General features: G+C 40.6%; 1 protein-coding gene across 3 annotated transcripts in view; it reads left to right on the forward strand.

Moving 5' to 3' along the window:
* LOC128688283 (uncharacterized bromodomain-containing protein 10) overlaps positions 1–15,537 on the forward strand; it is a 311,849-nt gene that overhangs the window by 68,924 nt on the left and 227,388 nt on the right. For 2 of the 3 annotated variants that reach the window (XM_070086577.1, XM_070086576.1), the window contains 2 exons: positions 4,272–4,402; positions 4,949–5,117. In XM_070086577.1, coding sequence (XP_069942678.1) covers positions 4,272–4,402; positions 4,949–5,117 — 300 coding nt within the window. The other variant, XM_070086578.1, reaches the window with a different exon arrangement.

Raw genomic sequence — 15,537 nt, forward strand, 5'->3', positions numbered from 1 at the left:
TTTTGAAACGTTTCGCCTACACAGTAGGCTTCTTCAGTCGAGTACAGAAAAGTTGATAGAAGCAGAAGATACTTGAAGACGATGTAATCAGTCCATCACCCTTAAAGTTTTGAGGTGGTCAGTCCCTCAGTCTGGAGAAGAGCATTGTTCCGTTGTCTGAAACAATATGAAGTTGAAGTGACAGGATGGAGCCTTTATATAGTGCCAGGAGGTGAGACGTAGGTTGCTTTGGGAGGGCAGGTCCCTCTCAAACCCAGCCGTTCTCACTAGTAGAGGTCGAAGTTGATGGTCTGTACCAAGATACCCTTGTGTTGCAGTGTCTGACAGAATGAACATTAAAATGGTATAAAATACCGACAGATTGTTAGGTAAGACACATATGCAACAGTTAGGTATCTTTATTTTGAAACGTTTCGCCTACACAGTAGGCTTCTTCAGTCGAGTACAGAAAAGTTGATAGAAGCAGAAGATACTTGAAGACGATGTAATCAGTCCATCACCCTTAAAGTTTTGAGGTGGTCAGTCCCTCAGTCTGGAGAAGAGCATTGTTCCGTTGTCTGAAACAATATGAAGTTGAAGTGACAGGATGGAGCCTTTATATAGTGCCAGGAGGTGAGACGTAGGTTGCTTTGGGAGGGCAGGTCCCTCTCAAACCCAGCCGTTCTCACTAGTAGAGGTCGAAGTTGATGGTCTGTACCAAGATACCCTTGTGTTGCAGTGTCTGACAGAATGAACATTAAAATGGTATAAAATACCGACAGATTGTTAGGTAAGACACATATGCAACAGTTAGGTATCTTTATTTTGAAACGTTTCGCCTACACAGTAGGCTTCTTCAGTCGAGTACAGAAAAGTTGATAGAAGCAGAAGATACTTGAAGACGATGTAATCAGTCCATCACCCTTAAAGTTTTGAGGTGGTCAGTCCCTCAGTCTGGAGAAGAGCATTGTTCCGTTGTCTGAAACAATATGAAGTTGAAGTGACAGGATGGAGCCTTTATATAGTGCCAGGAGGTGAGACGTAGGTTGCTTTGGGAGGGCAGGTCCCTCTCATACCCAGCCGTTCTCACTAGTAGAGGTCGAAGTTGATGGTCTGTACCAAGATACCCTTGTGTTGCAGTGTCTGACAGAATGAACATTAAAATGGTATAAAATACCGACAGATTGTTAGGTAAGACACATATGCAACAGTTAGGTATCTTTATTTTGAAACGTTTCGCCTACACAGTAGGCTTCTTCAGTCGAGTACAGAAAAGTTGATAGAAGCAGAAGATACTTGAAGACGATGTAATCAGTCCATCACCCTTAAAGTTTTGAGGTGGTCAGTCCCTCAGTCTGGAGAAGAGCATTGTTCCGTTGTCTGAAACAATATGAAGTTGAAGTGACAGGATGGAGCCTTTATATAGTGCCAGGAGGTGAGACGTAGGTTGCTTTGGGAGGGCAGGTCCCTCTCAAACCCAGCCGTTCTCACTAGTAGAGGTCGAAGTTGATGGTCTGTACCAAGATACCCTTGTGTTGCAGTGTCTGACAGAATGAACATTAAAATGGTATAAAATACCGACAGATTGTTAGGTAAGACACATATGCAAGAGTTAGGTATCTTTATTTTGAAACGTTTCGCCTACACAGTAGGCTTCTTCAGTCGAGTACAGAAAAGTTGATAGAAGCAGAAGATACTTGAAGACGATGTAATCAGTCCATCACCCTTAAAGTTTTGAGGTGGTCAGTCCCTCAGTCTGGAGAAGAGCATTGTTCCGTTGTCTGAAACAATATGAAGTTGAAGTGACAGGATGGAGCCTTTATATAGTGCCAGGAGGTGAGACGTAGGTTGCTTTGGGAGGGCAGGTCCCTCTCAAACCCAGCCGTTCTCACTAGTAGAGGTCGAAGTTGATGGTCTGTACCAAGATACCCTTGTGTTGCAGTGTCTGACAGAATGAACATTAAAATGGTATAAAATACCGACAGATTGTTAGGTAAGACACATATGCAACAGTTAGGTATCTTTATTTTGAAACGTTTCGCCTACACAGTAGGCTTCTTCAGTCGAGTACAGAAAAGTTGATAGAAGCAGAAGATACTTGAAGACGATGTAATCAGTCCATCACCCTTAAAGTTTTGAGGTGGTCAGTCCCTCAGTCTGGAGAAGAGCATTGTTCCGTTGTCTGAAACAATATGAAGTTGAAGTGACAGGATGGAGCCTTTATATAGTGCCAGGAGGTGAGACGTAGGTTGCTTTGGGAGGGCAGGTCCCTCTCAAACCCAGCCGTTCTCACTAGTAGAGGTCGAAGTTGATGGTCTGTACCAAGATACCCTTGTGTTGCAGTGTCTGACAGAATGAACATTAAAATGGTATAAAATACCGACAGATTGTTAGGTAAGACACATATGCAACAGTTAGGTATCTTTATTTTGAAACTTTAAGGGTGATGGACTGATTACATCGTCTTCAAGTATCTTCTGCTTCTATCAACTTTTCTGTACTCGACTGAAGAAGCCTACTGTGTAGGCGAAACGTTTCAAAATAAAGATACCTAACTGTTGCATATGTGTCTTACCTAACAATGTCTATTAGAATTGATTTTATAATGGAGCCTACCTTTTCATATTTGTATGTGGCATGGGCGTGAGATGCTGGGGAGGTTGGAGGTAGTGGAAATGTCTTGTTTGAGAAAAATTTATAGTGTGACTATGATGCAAAGATGGATTATGGTTACACAAGATATTAAGAAGGCATAAGAGGGGTTGTTGAGGAAGTTTGGCAATTTAAAGAGAGTGGAGCATAATAGGATGGCCCAAAAAGTGTATAAATACTTACAAGTGAGAGGACAGATGATTAAAAATTGTTCCAGGAAGGGTTGGGGAGAATGTAAAGGTTTTTAAGTTATAGGGGCTTGAGCATCCAGCTGGTGTATGTGAGCATGTTAGATGAGTAGACAAGTGATTGTAGGGCTTTAACTTGTTGGAGGTTAAGCAGTGTAACATTTATGAAGGTATTCATGGAAAATTGGTTAGCCAGATTTGAGTCTTGGAGGTGGGAAGTACAGTGTCTGCAGTTTGAAGGATAAAGGTGGGGATAATACAAGTTGAAAGGTCATTTGAATTTTGCTGTTTTATTCACTTCTGGCAAGACAGCAATTGAATAAATGATGCTTTTTTTTGTGTGGGGGGGGGGGGGGGGTTGTAAAAAAAATTGTAATATTGATTTGCATAATCCCTCACTTGATTTACAATAATATTTAACTTGTCCCTATCCTTTAACTTCATTAATGAGCACCCAGTCATCATTCCTGTGATGCAATTCTAGTGAAAGGAAGGAAGAAATATCAACGATAATGCATGAATGAGTTTCCTTCTTTGGGTCACCCTGTTTTGGTGGGAAGCAGTTGATGTTAAAGTCAGTGTTTATGCTAGTAAGGCAAACCTTATTCTTCTTCTTTCTTTCAACAAACCAGCCGTATTCCACCGAGGCAGGGTGGCCCAAAAAGAAAAACAAAAATTTCTCTTTTTAAATTTAGTAATTTATACAGAAGAGGTTACTAGCCCCTTGCTCCCAGCATTTTAGTCGACACTTATGACACGCATGGCTTATGGAGGAAGACTTCTATTGAACTTCCTCATGGAAATAAGAGGAAATAAACAACAATAAGAACTAGCAAGAAAATAGAAGAAAACCCAGAGGGGTGTGTATATATACATATGCTTGTACATGCATGTATAGTGTGACCTAAGTGTAAGTAGAAGTAGCAAGACGTACCTGAAATCTTGCAAGTTTATGAGACAGAAAAAAGACACCAGCAATCCTACTGTCATGGAAAACAATTACAGGCTTTTGTTTTACAGTCACTTGGCAGGACAGTAGTACCTCCCTAGGCAGTTGCTGTCTACCAACCTACTCTTTACTTGAGTACCAGATGTGTTAGGAAAACACCCTTCATATGTTTGTTTTGCTAAGGTAATCAGCAAAGAGAAGCAAGTGGTAAAACAATTGAAATATGCAGACACTTTAGTAATCTCATATTGTTAGATTGCAACAGAGAACCAGAAAAATAAAAAAAAATGTGGAAAGTGGTAGATTTGTGTGCAAGATCATGGAATAAAGGTAATTTCTTGAAATACTGGTTGGTGGTAGCATTGTTGGTTACTGAAATTATACCAGCCATATCATTCACCACTAAGAATATATAATCAAGGAAAACTTAGTGAGTGAGAAGGTATTAAATGTGCTCTGATTTAGTTTTTCTTAGTGTTTTTCTGATTTTTTTTTTTTTTCAGAATTCTGGGTGAACTGATGTCAGATTACCAGAAAGGAAGCAATGCCCCATTTATGGAAGCTATTGAGTTAGACCCAGAAAGAAACAGAGATTACTTGGAGGTTGTGAAGAAACCATTATGGCTTAAGAAAAGTGAGTGAAGTGATGAGAATTCCCTATAATTAGAAAACTTTGATATATGGCACAATATGTTTATTACTTTTTTTTTTTTTTTTTTTTTATCTTACCTGTACCTGTGTTTTACCTGTGATTAGTTTCATTATGCTTCTACTATTCAGAAATAAGTAATTTAATATTATTCATTCATTTTTCAGAATTTTAATAATTAAACAGAGAAATTTCAGTTATTTTTTTTAGTACTAACGAGTTTAGAATACAGTGGACCCCCGGTTAACGATATTTTTTCACTCCATAAGTATGTTCAGGTGCCAGTACTGACCGAATTTATTCCCATAAGGAATACTGTGAAGTAGATTAGTCCATTTCAGACCCCCAAACATACACGTACAAACGCACTTACATAAATACACTAACATAATTGGTCGCATTCGGAGGTAATCGTTATGCGGGGGTCCACTGTATATTAAAATTTTTATGTTTGTAGTTTAATGTCTTAACTGTTCTATTTACATATAAAATAGCAATTTTCAGTAATCTTCCATTTTTTTTTTTTTACAGTTAAGGATGATCTGTTAGCTGGAAAGTATCATAACATTACAGAGCTAATTGGTGACCTGCGAACTATGCTAGAAAATGCTTATCGATACTATGGACCTGTCAACTCTGTTTCTAAAAAGGGCCTTAAGCTAGAACACATGATGGAACAGAAAATTTTACTCCTTCCAAAGTATGTATATTCTGTGTTTTCAAAATGTACATCAGAAAAGACTTTTGTTCCTAGTTATATACAGTATTTATCACTGTTTTTATTAATACTGTCTCCTACCAAGGTAGGATAAGAAAAAAACAGACACACACAGACATGCAGATGCATACACACAGAGAGACAGAGACAGCAGAACAGCAATAAAACAAGAGAGAGAGAAGGGTGCATAGAAATTCGTGCAAAAACTGGAGGACCAGGCAGGGATAGCAGGGAAGGCACTACAATGGATCAGGGAATACCTCACAGGAAGACAGCAGCAAGAGTATGATGAGAGTAATAGAGCGATGGTTGACACACTGGCTGAAGTGGCCACAAGGGCTCATGCGAGCAGGGCAAAGCTACTGATCATGGGTGACTTCAGCCACAAGGAAATCGACTGGGAGAACTTGGAGCCACATGGGGGCCAAGAAATGTGGAGGGCTAAGATGATGGAGGTGGCACTGGAAAACCTCATGTACCAACACATAAGGGACACTACCAGAGAGAGAGGGGAGAGGATGAACCAGCGAGACTGGACCTAGTATTCACCTTGAGTAGTGCAGATATTGAGGACATCACATATGAAAGACCCCTTGGGGCCAGCGATCATGTGGTTTTAAGATTTGAATACACAGTAGAGTTACATGTGGAGGGGAAAGCAGGAAGAGCCGGATGAATGAAGCCAAACTACAAGAAAGGGGACTACACGGGAATGAAGAACTTCCTAAACGGGGTTTAGTGGGACAGATAACTGGCAGGGAAGTCAGTAAACGAAATGATGGAATATGTGACAATAATATGCAAGGAAGCTGAGGAGAGGTTTGTACCCAAGGGTAACAGGAATAATGAAAAAGCCAGGATGAGCCTGTCATTCACCCAAAGGTGCAAGGAGGCCAAAACCAAGTGTGCTAGGGAATGGAAGAAGTATAGAAGGCAAAGGACCCAGGAGAATAAGGAGAGCAGTCATAGAGCCAGAAATGAATATGCACAGGGAAGAAGGGAGGCCCAATGACAGTATGAAAATGACATAGCAGTGAAAGCCATGTCTGACCCGAAGCTGTTGTACAGCCACATCAGGAGGAAAACAACAGTCAAGGACCAGGTAATCAGGCTAAGGAAGGAAGGAGGAGAGATCACAAGAAACGACCGCAAAGTACGTGAGGAAGTCGATGTGAGATTCAAAGAAGTGTTCACAGAGGAGACAGAAGGGACTCCGGAAAGACGGAAAGGTGGGGTACATCACCAAGTGCTGGACACAATACATACAACCGAGGAAGAAGTGAAGAGGCTGCTGAGTGAGCTAGATACCTCAAAGGCACTGGGGCTGAATAACATCTCTCCATGGGTCCTGGGAGAGGGAGCAAAGGTGCTATGTGTACCCCTAACAACAATATTCAACACATCTATTGAAACAGGGAGTTACCTGAGGTATGGCAGACAGCAAATATAGTCTCAATTTTTTTAAAAAGAAAAGGAGACAGACATGAAGCACTAAACTATAGACCAGTGTCACTGACATGTATAGTATGCAAAGTCATGGAGAAGATTATCAGGAGAAGAGTGGTGGAACACCTAGAAAGGAATGAGCTTATCACCAACAGCCAACACGGTTTCAGGGACGGGAAATCCTGTGTCACAAACCTACTGGAGTTCTATGACAGAGTGACAGCAATAAAACAAGAGAGAGAGAAGGGTGCATAGAAATTAGTGCAAAAACTGGAGGACCAGGCAGGGATAGCAGGGAAGGCACTACAATGGATCAGGGAATACCTCACAGGAAGACAGCAGCGAGTCATGGTACGTGGCAAGGTGTCAGAGTGAGTGCCTGTGACGAGTGGGGTTCCACAGGGGTCAGTCCTAGGACCAGTGCTGTTTCTGGTACTTGTGAATGACATGATGGAAGGAATAGACTCTGAAGTGTCCCTATTTGCAGATGATGTGAAATTGGTGAGAAGAATTCAATCGGATGAGGACCAGACAGAACTACAAAGGGATCTGGACAGGCTGCAGGCTTGGTCCAGAAATTGACTCCTAGAGTTCATCCCCACCAAGTACAAAGTCATGAAGGTTGGGGAAGGGCAAAGAAGACTGCAGATGGAGTCCAGTCTAGATGGGCAGAGACTACAAACCTCACTCAAGGAAAAAGATCTTGGGGTGAACATAACACCAGGCACATCTCCTGAGGCGCACATCAGCCAAATAACTGCTGCAGCATATGGGCGCCTAGCAAACCTAAGAACATCATTCCCCCATCTTAATAAGGAATCGTTTAGGTCCCTGTACACTGTGTACGTTAGGCCCATATTGGAGTATGTGGCACCAGTTTGGAACCCACACCTAGCCAAGCACGTAAAGAAACTAGAGAAAGTGCAAAGGTTTGCAACAAGACTAGTCCCAGAGTTAAGAGGTATGTCCTATGAGGAAAGGTTAAGGGAAATCAACCTGACGACACTGGAGGACAGGAGAGATAGGGGGGACATGATAACGACTTACAAAATACTGAGAGGAATTGACAAGGTGGACAAAGACAGGATGTTCCAGAGACTGGACACAGCAACACAGGGACACAGTTGGAAACTGAAGACACAGATGAATCAAAGGGATGTTAGGAAGTATTTCTTCAGCCACAGAGTAGTCAGGAAGTGGAATAGTTTGGGAAGCGATGTAGTGGAGGCAGGATCCATACATAGCTTTAAGCAGAGGTACGATAAAGCTCATGGTTCAGGGAGAGTGACCTAGTAGCAACCAGTGAAGAGGCAGGGCCAGGAGCTTGGACTCGACCCCTGCAACCTCAACTAGGTGAGTACAACTAGGTGAGTACGCACGCACACACACAAACATACACACACATATATATATATATATATACATACATACATACATACATTTTTTTTTTTTTTTTTTTTTTTTTTTTTTTTCAACAAGTCGGCCGTCTCCCACCGAGGCAGGGTGACCCAAAAAAAAGAAAGAAAATCCCCAAAAAGAAAATACTTTCATCATCATTCAACACTTTCACCACACTCACACATTATCACTGCTTTTGCAGAGGTGCTCAGAATACAACAGTTTAGAAGCATATACGTATAGAGATACACAACATATCCCTCCAAACAGCAACCACCCAGGGAGGTACTACCGTCCTGCCAAGTGAGTGTAAAACGAAAGCCTGTAATTGTTTTACATGATGGTAGGATTGCTGGTGTCTTTTGTCTGTCTCATAAATATGCAAGATTACAGGTACGTCTTGCTACTTCTACTTACAATTAGGTCACACTACACATACATGTACACGTTTATTTATACACACTCATCTGAGTTTTCTTTGATTTTATCTTAATAGTTCTTGGTCTTATTACTTTTCCTTTTATATCCATGGGGAAGTGGAATAAGAATCTTTCCTCCGTAAGCCATGCGTGTTGTAAAAGTCAACTAAAATGCCGGGAACAATGGGCTAGTAACCCCTTTTCCTGTAAAGATTACTAAAAAGAATAAGAATACATACATACATTCACTTAATTGCTGTCTTGCTAGAAACTTGCTGATCTCACAGTTCCAAACTCTGAACTGCAGTATTTTTACTCCTTCTTTAAAGTGCAGGCACTGTACTTCCTAGCTCCAGGACTTGTCTAGCTAACCAGTTTTCCTGAATCCCTTCATAAAAGTTGCCTTGATAGTGCTCCAACAGCATTGCAAGTCATAAATGCAATCTTCCTCTCTGTTTTACCCTTAATTCTTTCAGTAATAACTGCCATTACAGGTTTATATTATCATATACATGTATTCCCTAGTTGATCTGTCCAGTATTGTTAGATTTAATTCCATTAGCCTCTCCTTGTAGTTCATATGTCTTATCTCTGGAACAAGCCTAGTTGCATACTTCTTCACTTTCTTCAGTCTTTTTACTTTCTTTTTTTAGGTGTGAGTTTCTTAGAGGTGCAGCACACCAAAGATGGGCCTGACATTGAAGCACTGAGAAGAAAAACTAGTACAGTGGAACTTTGGTATGCGACCTTAATTCATTCCAGAAGGCTGTTCGAGTGCTGCTCTGTTTGAGTATCGAACAAGTTCTTCCCAACCAGTTTTCTGTTTAGTTGGCTGTTATCACTAATCTTTGTAGGCCCCATGATGACATATTTATACAAATACAAAAAAATGCCAGAAAATGTGAAGAAACACGAAATAGTTTACAGCGAAATTCTGGCAGGTTGTATTTGTTTGGTTGAGTGCTGAGCTTTGTTCGATTAGGGAGCTGGTCGTGTACCGAGGTTCCACTGTACTAAACTCGCTAAATGTCACTTTTGTGAATATCGCCTACAAATCTTACGCCATAGAGAAAACAGAATTTGTCAAATCTTACTTTTGAGAAGATTGCTTACAAATGTTTGCAACAATATCATTTTTATGTAAAAAATGCAGTTTTTGTTTATTGTGTACTTTTCACTCGCTGGCAAGTTCATCTGTTTTCTTCTCAGTGCCTTGTATGTTATAGTATAATGGAATGAATTTATTGAGATAACTGAAGAATTTTCTAAGATTTGCCAGAAAAGCATTGGATCTCTGATTAAACTAAGGGTTTTGTTTTTGCTATTTCCACATCCTCTGGATATGAAATTCTCTTCTACCTCCTCTTATTTTCCAGCTAGGTACTCCATCTCATGCATTGACTTCTAGTTCTCTATACCATTAAGGAATTCTGTCATTTCCTTGAAGATCCCTTTTCTTGAGTTTGACTTATTGTTCTCTCCACCTGCCATTCTTCCTTCTACTTTTAGTTCCCCAAGTTTAGGACTGTATGATCACTTGTTCCCAGGGGGCTCTCATATTCCATTTCACTTGTCAGATGTGCTTGTAGCAGAAACTGGGCCCAAGGGGGCAGTTTGATTTTAGGCCATGTCCTGGTAACTTAAATTAAGACACTGGACCAAGAACTGGAGCTTACTCCATAAAAAACAAAATGGGTACTTACTTTTTTTTTTTTTTCCAACAAGTCGGTGCCGTCTCCCACCGAGGCAAGGTGACCCAAAAAGAAAGAAAATCCCAAGAAAGAAAATACTTTCATCATCATTCACCTCACTCATACATAATCACTGTTTTTAGAGGCACCCAGATACAACAGTTTAGAAGCACATTCTTCTTTTTTTCAACACACTGGCTGCATCCCACCGAGGCAGGGTGGCCCAAAAGGAAAAATTAAAGTTTCTCCTTTTATAGGTAGTAATATATACAGGAGAAGGGGTTACTAGCCCCTTGCTCCTGGCATTTTAGCCGCCTCTTACGACATGCATGGCTTAAGGAGGAAGAATTCTGTTCCACTTTCCCATGGAGATAAGAGGAAATAAACAAGAACTAGAAAGTGCAGGCATTGTACTTCCCATTTCCAGTACTCAAGTCCGGCTATATGAAAATACTAACTGGTTTCCCTGAATCCCTTCACTAAATGTTACCCTGCTCACACTCCAACAGCTCTTCAGGTCCCAGAAACCATTCGTCTCCAGTCACTCCTATTTAACATCCTCATACACGCTTGCTGGAAGTCCAGGCCCCTCGCCCATAAAACCTCCTTTATCAACTCCCCCTCCAACCTTTTCGAGGACGACCCCTACCCCACCTTCCTTCCCCTACAGATTTATATGCTCTCCATGTCATTCTACTTTGATCCATTCTCTCTAAATGACCAAACCACCTCAACAACCCCTCTGCAGCCCTCTGACTAATACTTTTATTAACTCCGCACCTAATTTCCACACTCCGAATTTTCTGCATAATATTTACACCACACATTGCCCTTAGACAGGACATCTCCACTGCTTCCAACCGCTTCCTTGCTGCAGCATTTACAACCCAAGCTTCACACCCATATAAGAGAGTTGGTACCACTGTACTTGCATACATTCCCTTCTTTGCCTCCATAGATAACTTTTTTGTCTCCACATATACCTCAGCACACCATTCACCTTTTTTCCTTCATCAATTCTGTGGTTAACCTCATCCTTCATAAACCCATCTGCTGACACATCAACTCCCAAATATATGAAAACATTCACTTCTTCCATAATCCCTCTCTCCGATGAGATATTCAATTTTTCTTAAGAACATAAGAAAGAAGGAACACTGCAACAGGCCTACTGACCCATGCAAAGCAGGTCTGCCCCCTCCATTATCCCAGTGACCCACCTAGTCAGGTCACTTCCACTTAAGGAAGGAGCAAGGCATCAGACCTAGTAGCACAAGCTAGCCAGGTCCAACTCGCACCCACCCACATCCATTCATGTATTTATCTAACCTATTTTTAAAACTACACAACATTGTAGCCTCTATAACTGTGCTCGGGAGTTTGTTCCACTCATCCACAACTCTGTTACCAAACCAGTGCTTTCCTATATCCTTCCTGAATCTGAATTTTTCCAACTTGAAACTATTGCCGAGAGTCCTGTCTTGGCTGGAAACTTTCAGCACGCTATTTATATCCCCTTTATTTATTCCTGTTTTCCATTTATACACCTCAATCATGTCCCCCCTAATTCTACGCCTTTGGAGAGAGTGCAGATTCAGGGCCCTCAGTCTATCCTCATAGGGAAGATTTCTGATACATGGGATCAACTTTGTCATCCTCCTCTGTATGTTTTCCAGAGCATTTATATCCATTCTGTAATACGGTGACCAGATCTGTGCAGCATAATCTAAATGAGTCCTAACCAAGGATATATAGAGTTGAAGAACAACTTGAGAACTTATATTATTTATACTTTTAGATATGAAGCCAAGAATTCTGTTAGCTTTATTGTGAACACTAATGCACTGTTGTCTTGGCTTTAGATTACTGCTAACCAGAACTCCTAAATCCTTTTCGCAGATCTACATTAAGATATACATTATTTAGTTTATATGTGGCATGGTTATTTTCCTGCCCAACATTTAGAACTTTGCATTTGTCTATATTAAACTGCATCTGCCACTTCTCCGACCATTGCATCAGTCTATTCAAATCATCCTGGAGTGCTCTGGTGTCCTCATTAGAATGAATTGGCCGGCCTATTTTGGTGTCATCAGCAAATTTGCTTATGTCAATATTTATTCTCTCATCTATGTCGTTTATGTAAATTGTGAACAACAACGGACCCAACACTGACCCCTGCGGAACACCGCTTGCGACATGCCCCCATTCTGATTTCTCCTCATTTATGCAAACTCTCTGCTGCCTATTTGTCAGCCATGCCTCTACCCAGGAAAAAATTTCTCCTCCTATTCCATGTGCCTTAAGTTTCCTCAGTAGCCTCTGATGTGGAACTCTATCGAAAGCCTTACTGAAGTCCATATACACAATATCATATTCATTACCATGATCTACCTCCTCAAACACCTTAGTGAAAAAAGTTAGTAAATTCGTAAGACAGGAAGGCCCCTTTGTAAAACCGTGTTGAGATTCATTAATCAATTTGTGCCTATCAAGATGGCTATGAATTGCTTGGGCAATTATTGATTCCATAAATTTTCCCACTATGGAGGTAAGGCTTATTGGTCTATAGTTCGAAGCCAAGGACCTGTCACTGCCTTGTAAATAGGTATTACATTTGCCATTTTCCACTTATCAGGCACTATGCCAGTTTGTAGCAATATGCTAAGTTCCTCTTTACATTCCTTTAACACCCTTACAAACAGTTCAGGGCCTGGGGATTTGTTAGGTTTTAATTTCTGTATTTGTCTGAGGATCATGTCACTAGGTACAGCAATCGTGTATAGTTTATTATCGTTCTGTTCTACATAATCTATTATTTCAGGAATTTCGCTAGTATTTCTCTTAAATTGAATATATTGATTTCTTAACTGCCCATACCCTCTTTTGATACACCTACGTATGCCTATATATGCATGTTTATCTAAATCGTTTGATACCTTCATCATCTTACTCTTATCTGTGTTCACTTTCAACTTTCTACCTTTACACACCCTCCCTAACACATCCACTAACTTTTGCAACTTTTCTTTAGAATCTCCCATAAGCACAGTATCATCAGCAAAAAGTAACTGTATCAACTCCCATTTTGTATTTGATTCCCAATAGTTTAATCCCACCCCTCTTCCCAACACTCTAACATTTACTTCTTTTACAACCCTATCTATAAATCTATTAAACAACCATGGTGACATTACACATCCCTGTCTAAGACCCACTTTTCCGGGAAGTAATCTCCCTCTCTTCTACACACCCTAACCTGAGCCTCACTATCTTCATAAAAGCTCTGTACAGCATTTAGTAACTTACTACCTATTCCATATACTTGCTGCATCTGCCACATTGCTCCTCTATCCACTCTATCATATGCCTTTTCTAAATCCATAAATGCAATGAAAACTTCCCTACCTTTGTCTAAATACTGTTCACATATATGCTTCAATGTAAACACTTGATCTACACATCCCCTACCCACTCTAAAGCCTCCCTGCTCATCTGAAATCCTACTCTCTGTCTTACCTCTAATTCTTTCAGTAATAACCCTTCAGTACACTTTTCCTGGTATACTTAGTAAACTTATTCCCCTATAGGTTTTACAGCAACCACCCAGTGAGGTACTACAGTCCTGCCAAGTGAGTGTAAAACGAAAGCCTGTAATTGTTTTACATGATGGTAGGATTGCTGGTGTCTTTTTTTGTGTCTCATAAACATGCAAGATTTCAGGTACATCTTGCTACTTCTACTTACACTAAGGTCACACTACACATTTATGTATACACACTCATCTGAGTTTTCTTTGATTTTATCTTAATAGGGTGTGTAGAAGAGAGGGAGACTACTTCCCGGTAAAAGTAGGTCTTAGACAGGGATGTGTAATGTCACCATGGTTGTTTAATATATTTATAGATGAGGTTGTAAAAGAAGGAAATGCTAGGGTGTTCGGGAGAGGGGTGGGATTAAATTATATGGAATCAAATACAAAATGGGAATTGACACAGTTGCTTTTTGCTGATGATACTGTGCTTATGGGAGATTCTAAAGAAAAATTGCAAAGGTTAGTGGATGAGTTTGGGAGTGTGTGTAAAGGTAGAAAGTTGAAAGTGAACATGGAAAAGAGTAAGGTGATGAGGGTATCAAATGATTTAGATAAAGAAAAATTGGATATCAAATTGGGGAGGAGTAGTATGGAAGAAGTGAATGTTTTCTGATACTTGGGAGTTGGCATGTCGGCAGATGGATTTATGAAGGATGAGGTTAATCATAGAATTGATGAGGGAAAAAAGGTGAGTGGTGCATTGAGGTATATGTGGAGACAAAAAACGTTTTCTATGGAGGCATAGAAGGGATTGTATGAAAGTATATTAGTACCAACACTCTTATATGGGTGTGAAGCTTGGGTTGTGAATGCAGCAGCGAGGGGGCGGTTGGAGGCAGTGGAGATGTCCTGTCTAAGGGCAATGTGTGGTGTAAATATTATGCAGAAAATTCGGAGTGTGGAAATTAGGAAAAGGTGTGGAGTTAATAAAAGTATTAGTCAGAGGGTTGAAGAGGGGTTGTTGAGGTGGTTTGGTCATTTAGAGAGAATGGGTCAAAGTAGAATGACATGGAGAGCATTTAAATCTGTAGGGGAAGGAAGGCGGGGTAGGGGTCATCCTCGAGAAGGTTGGAAGGAAGGGGTAAGGGAGGTTTTGTGGGGGATGGGCTTGGACTTCCATCAGGCGTGCATGAGCGTGTTCAATAGGAGTGAATGGAGACGAATGGTATTTGGGACCTGACGATCTGTTGGAATGTGAGCAGGGTAATATTTAGTGACGGGATTCAGGGAATCCGGTTATTTTTATATAGTAGGACTTGAGTCCTGGAAATGGGAGGTACAATGCCTGCACTCTAAAGGAAGGGTTTCAGGATATTAGCAGTTTGGAGGAATATGTTCTCTCTCTCTATATGTATATGCTTCTAAACTGTTGTGTTCTGAGCACCTCTGCAAAAACAGTGATTATGTGTGAGTGAGGTGAAAGTGTTGAATGATGATGAAAGTATTTTCTTTTTGGGTCACCCTGCCTCTGTGGGAGACGGCCGACTTGTTTAAAAAAAAAAAAGTTCTTGTTCTTATTGCTTTTCCTTTTATATCTATGGGGAAGTGGAATAAGAATCTTTCCTCCGTAAGCCATGCGTGTTGTAAAAGTCAACTAAAATGCCGGGAACAGTGGGCTAGTAACCCCTTTTCCTGTATAGGCCACTAAAGAGAAAAAGAAAACAGTCAAAGTGGGTACTTACATGCGTGTATATATTCACTTAATCCTTCCTCACCCTGTCCCCTTTTATCTATAGATTACAGTACTTCTGTATATTTTTTTTCTTCATTTTAAAAGTTTCAGCATTGGTGTCCAACATATTGCAGTCCCAGCCATTACTTATTTTTTTTGTTAATCATTCTGAAATTTTCAG

Source organism: Cherax quadricarinatus, chromosome 19 (genome assembly GCF_038502225.1).
Source record: "Cherax quadricarinatus isolate ZL_2023a chromosome 19, ASM3850222v1, whole genome shotgun sequence".
Classification (NCBI taxonomy): Eukaryota; Metazoa; Arthropoda; class Malacostraca; order Decapoda; family Parastacidae; genus Cherax; species Cherax quadricarinatus.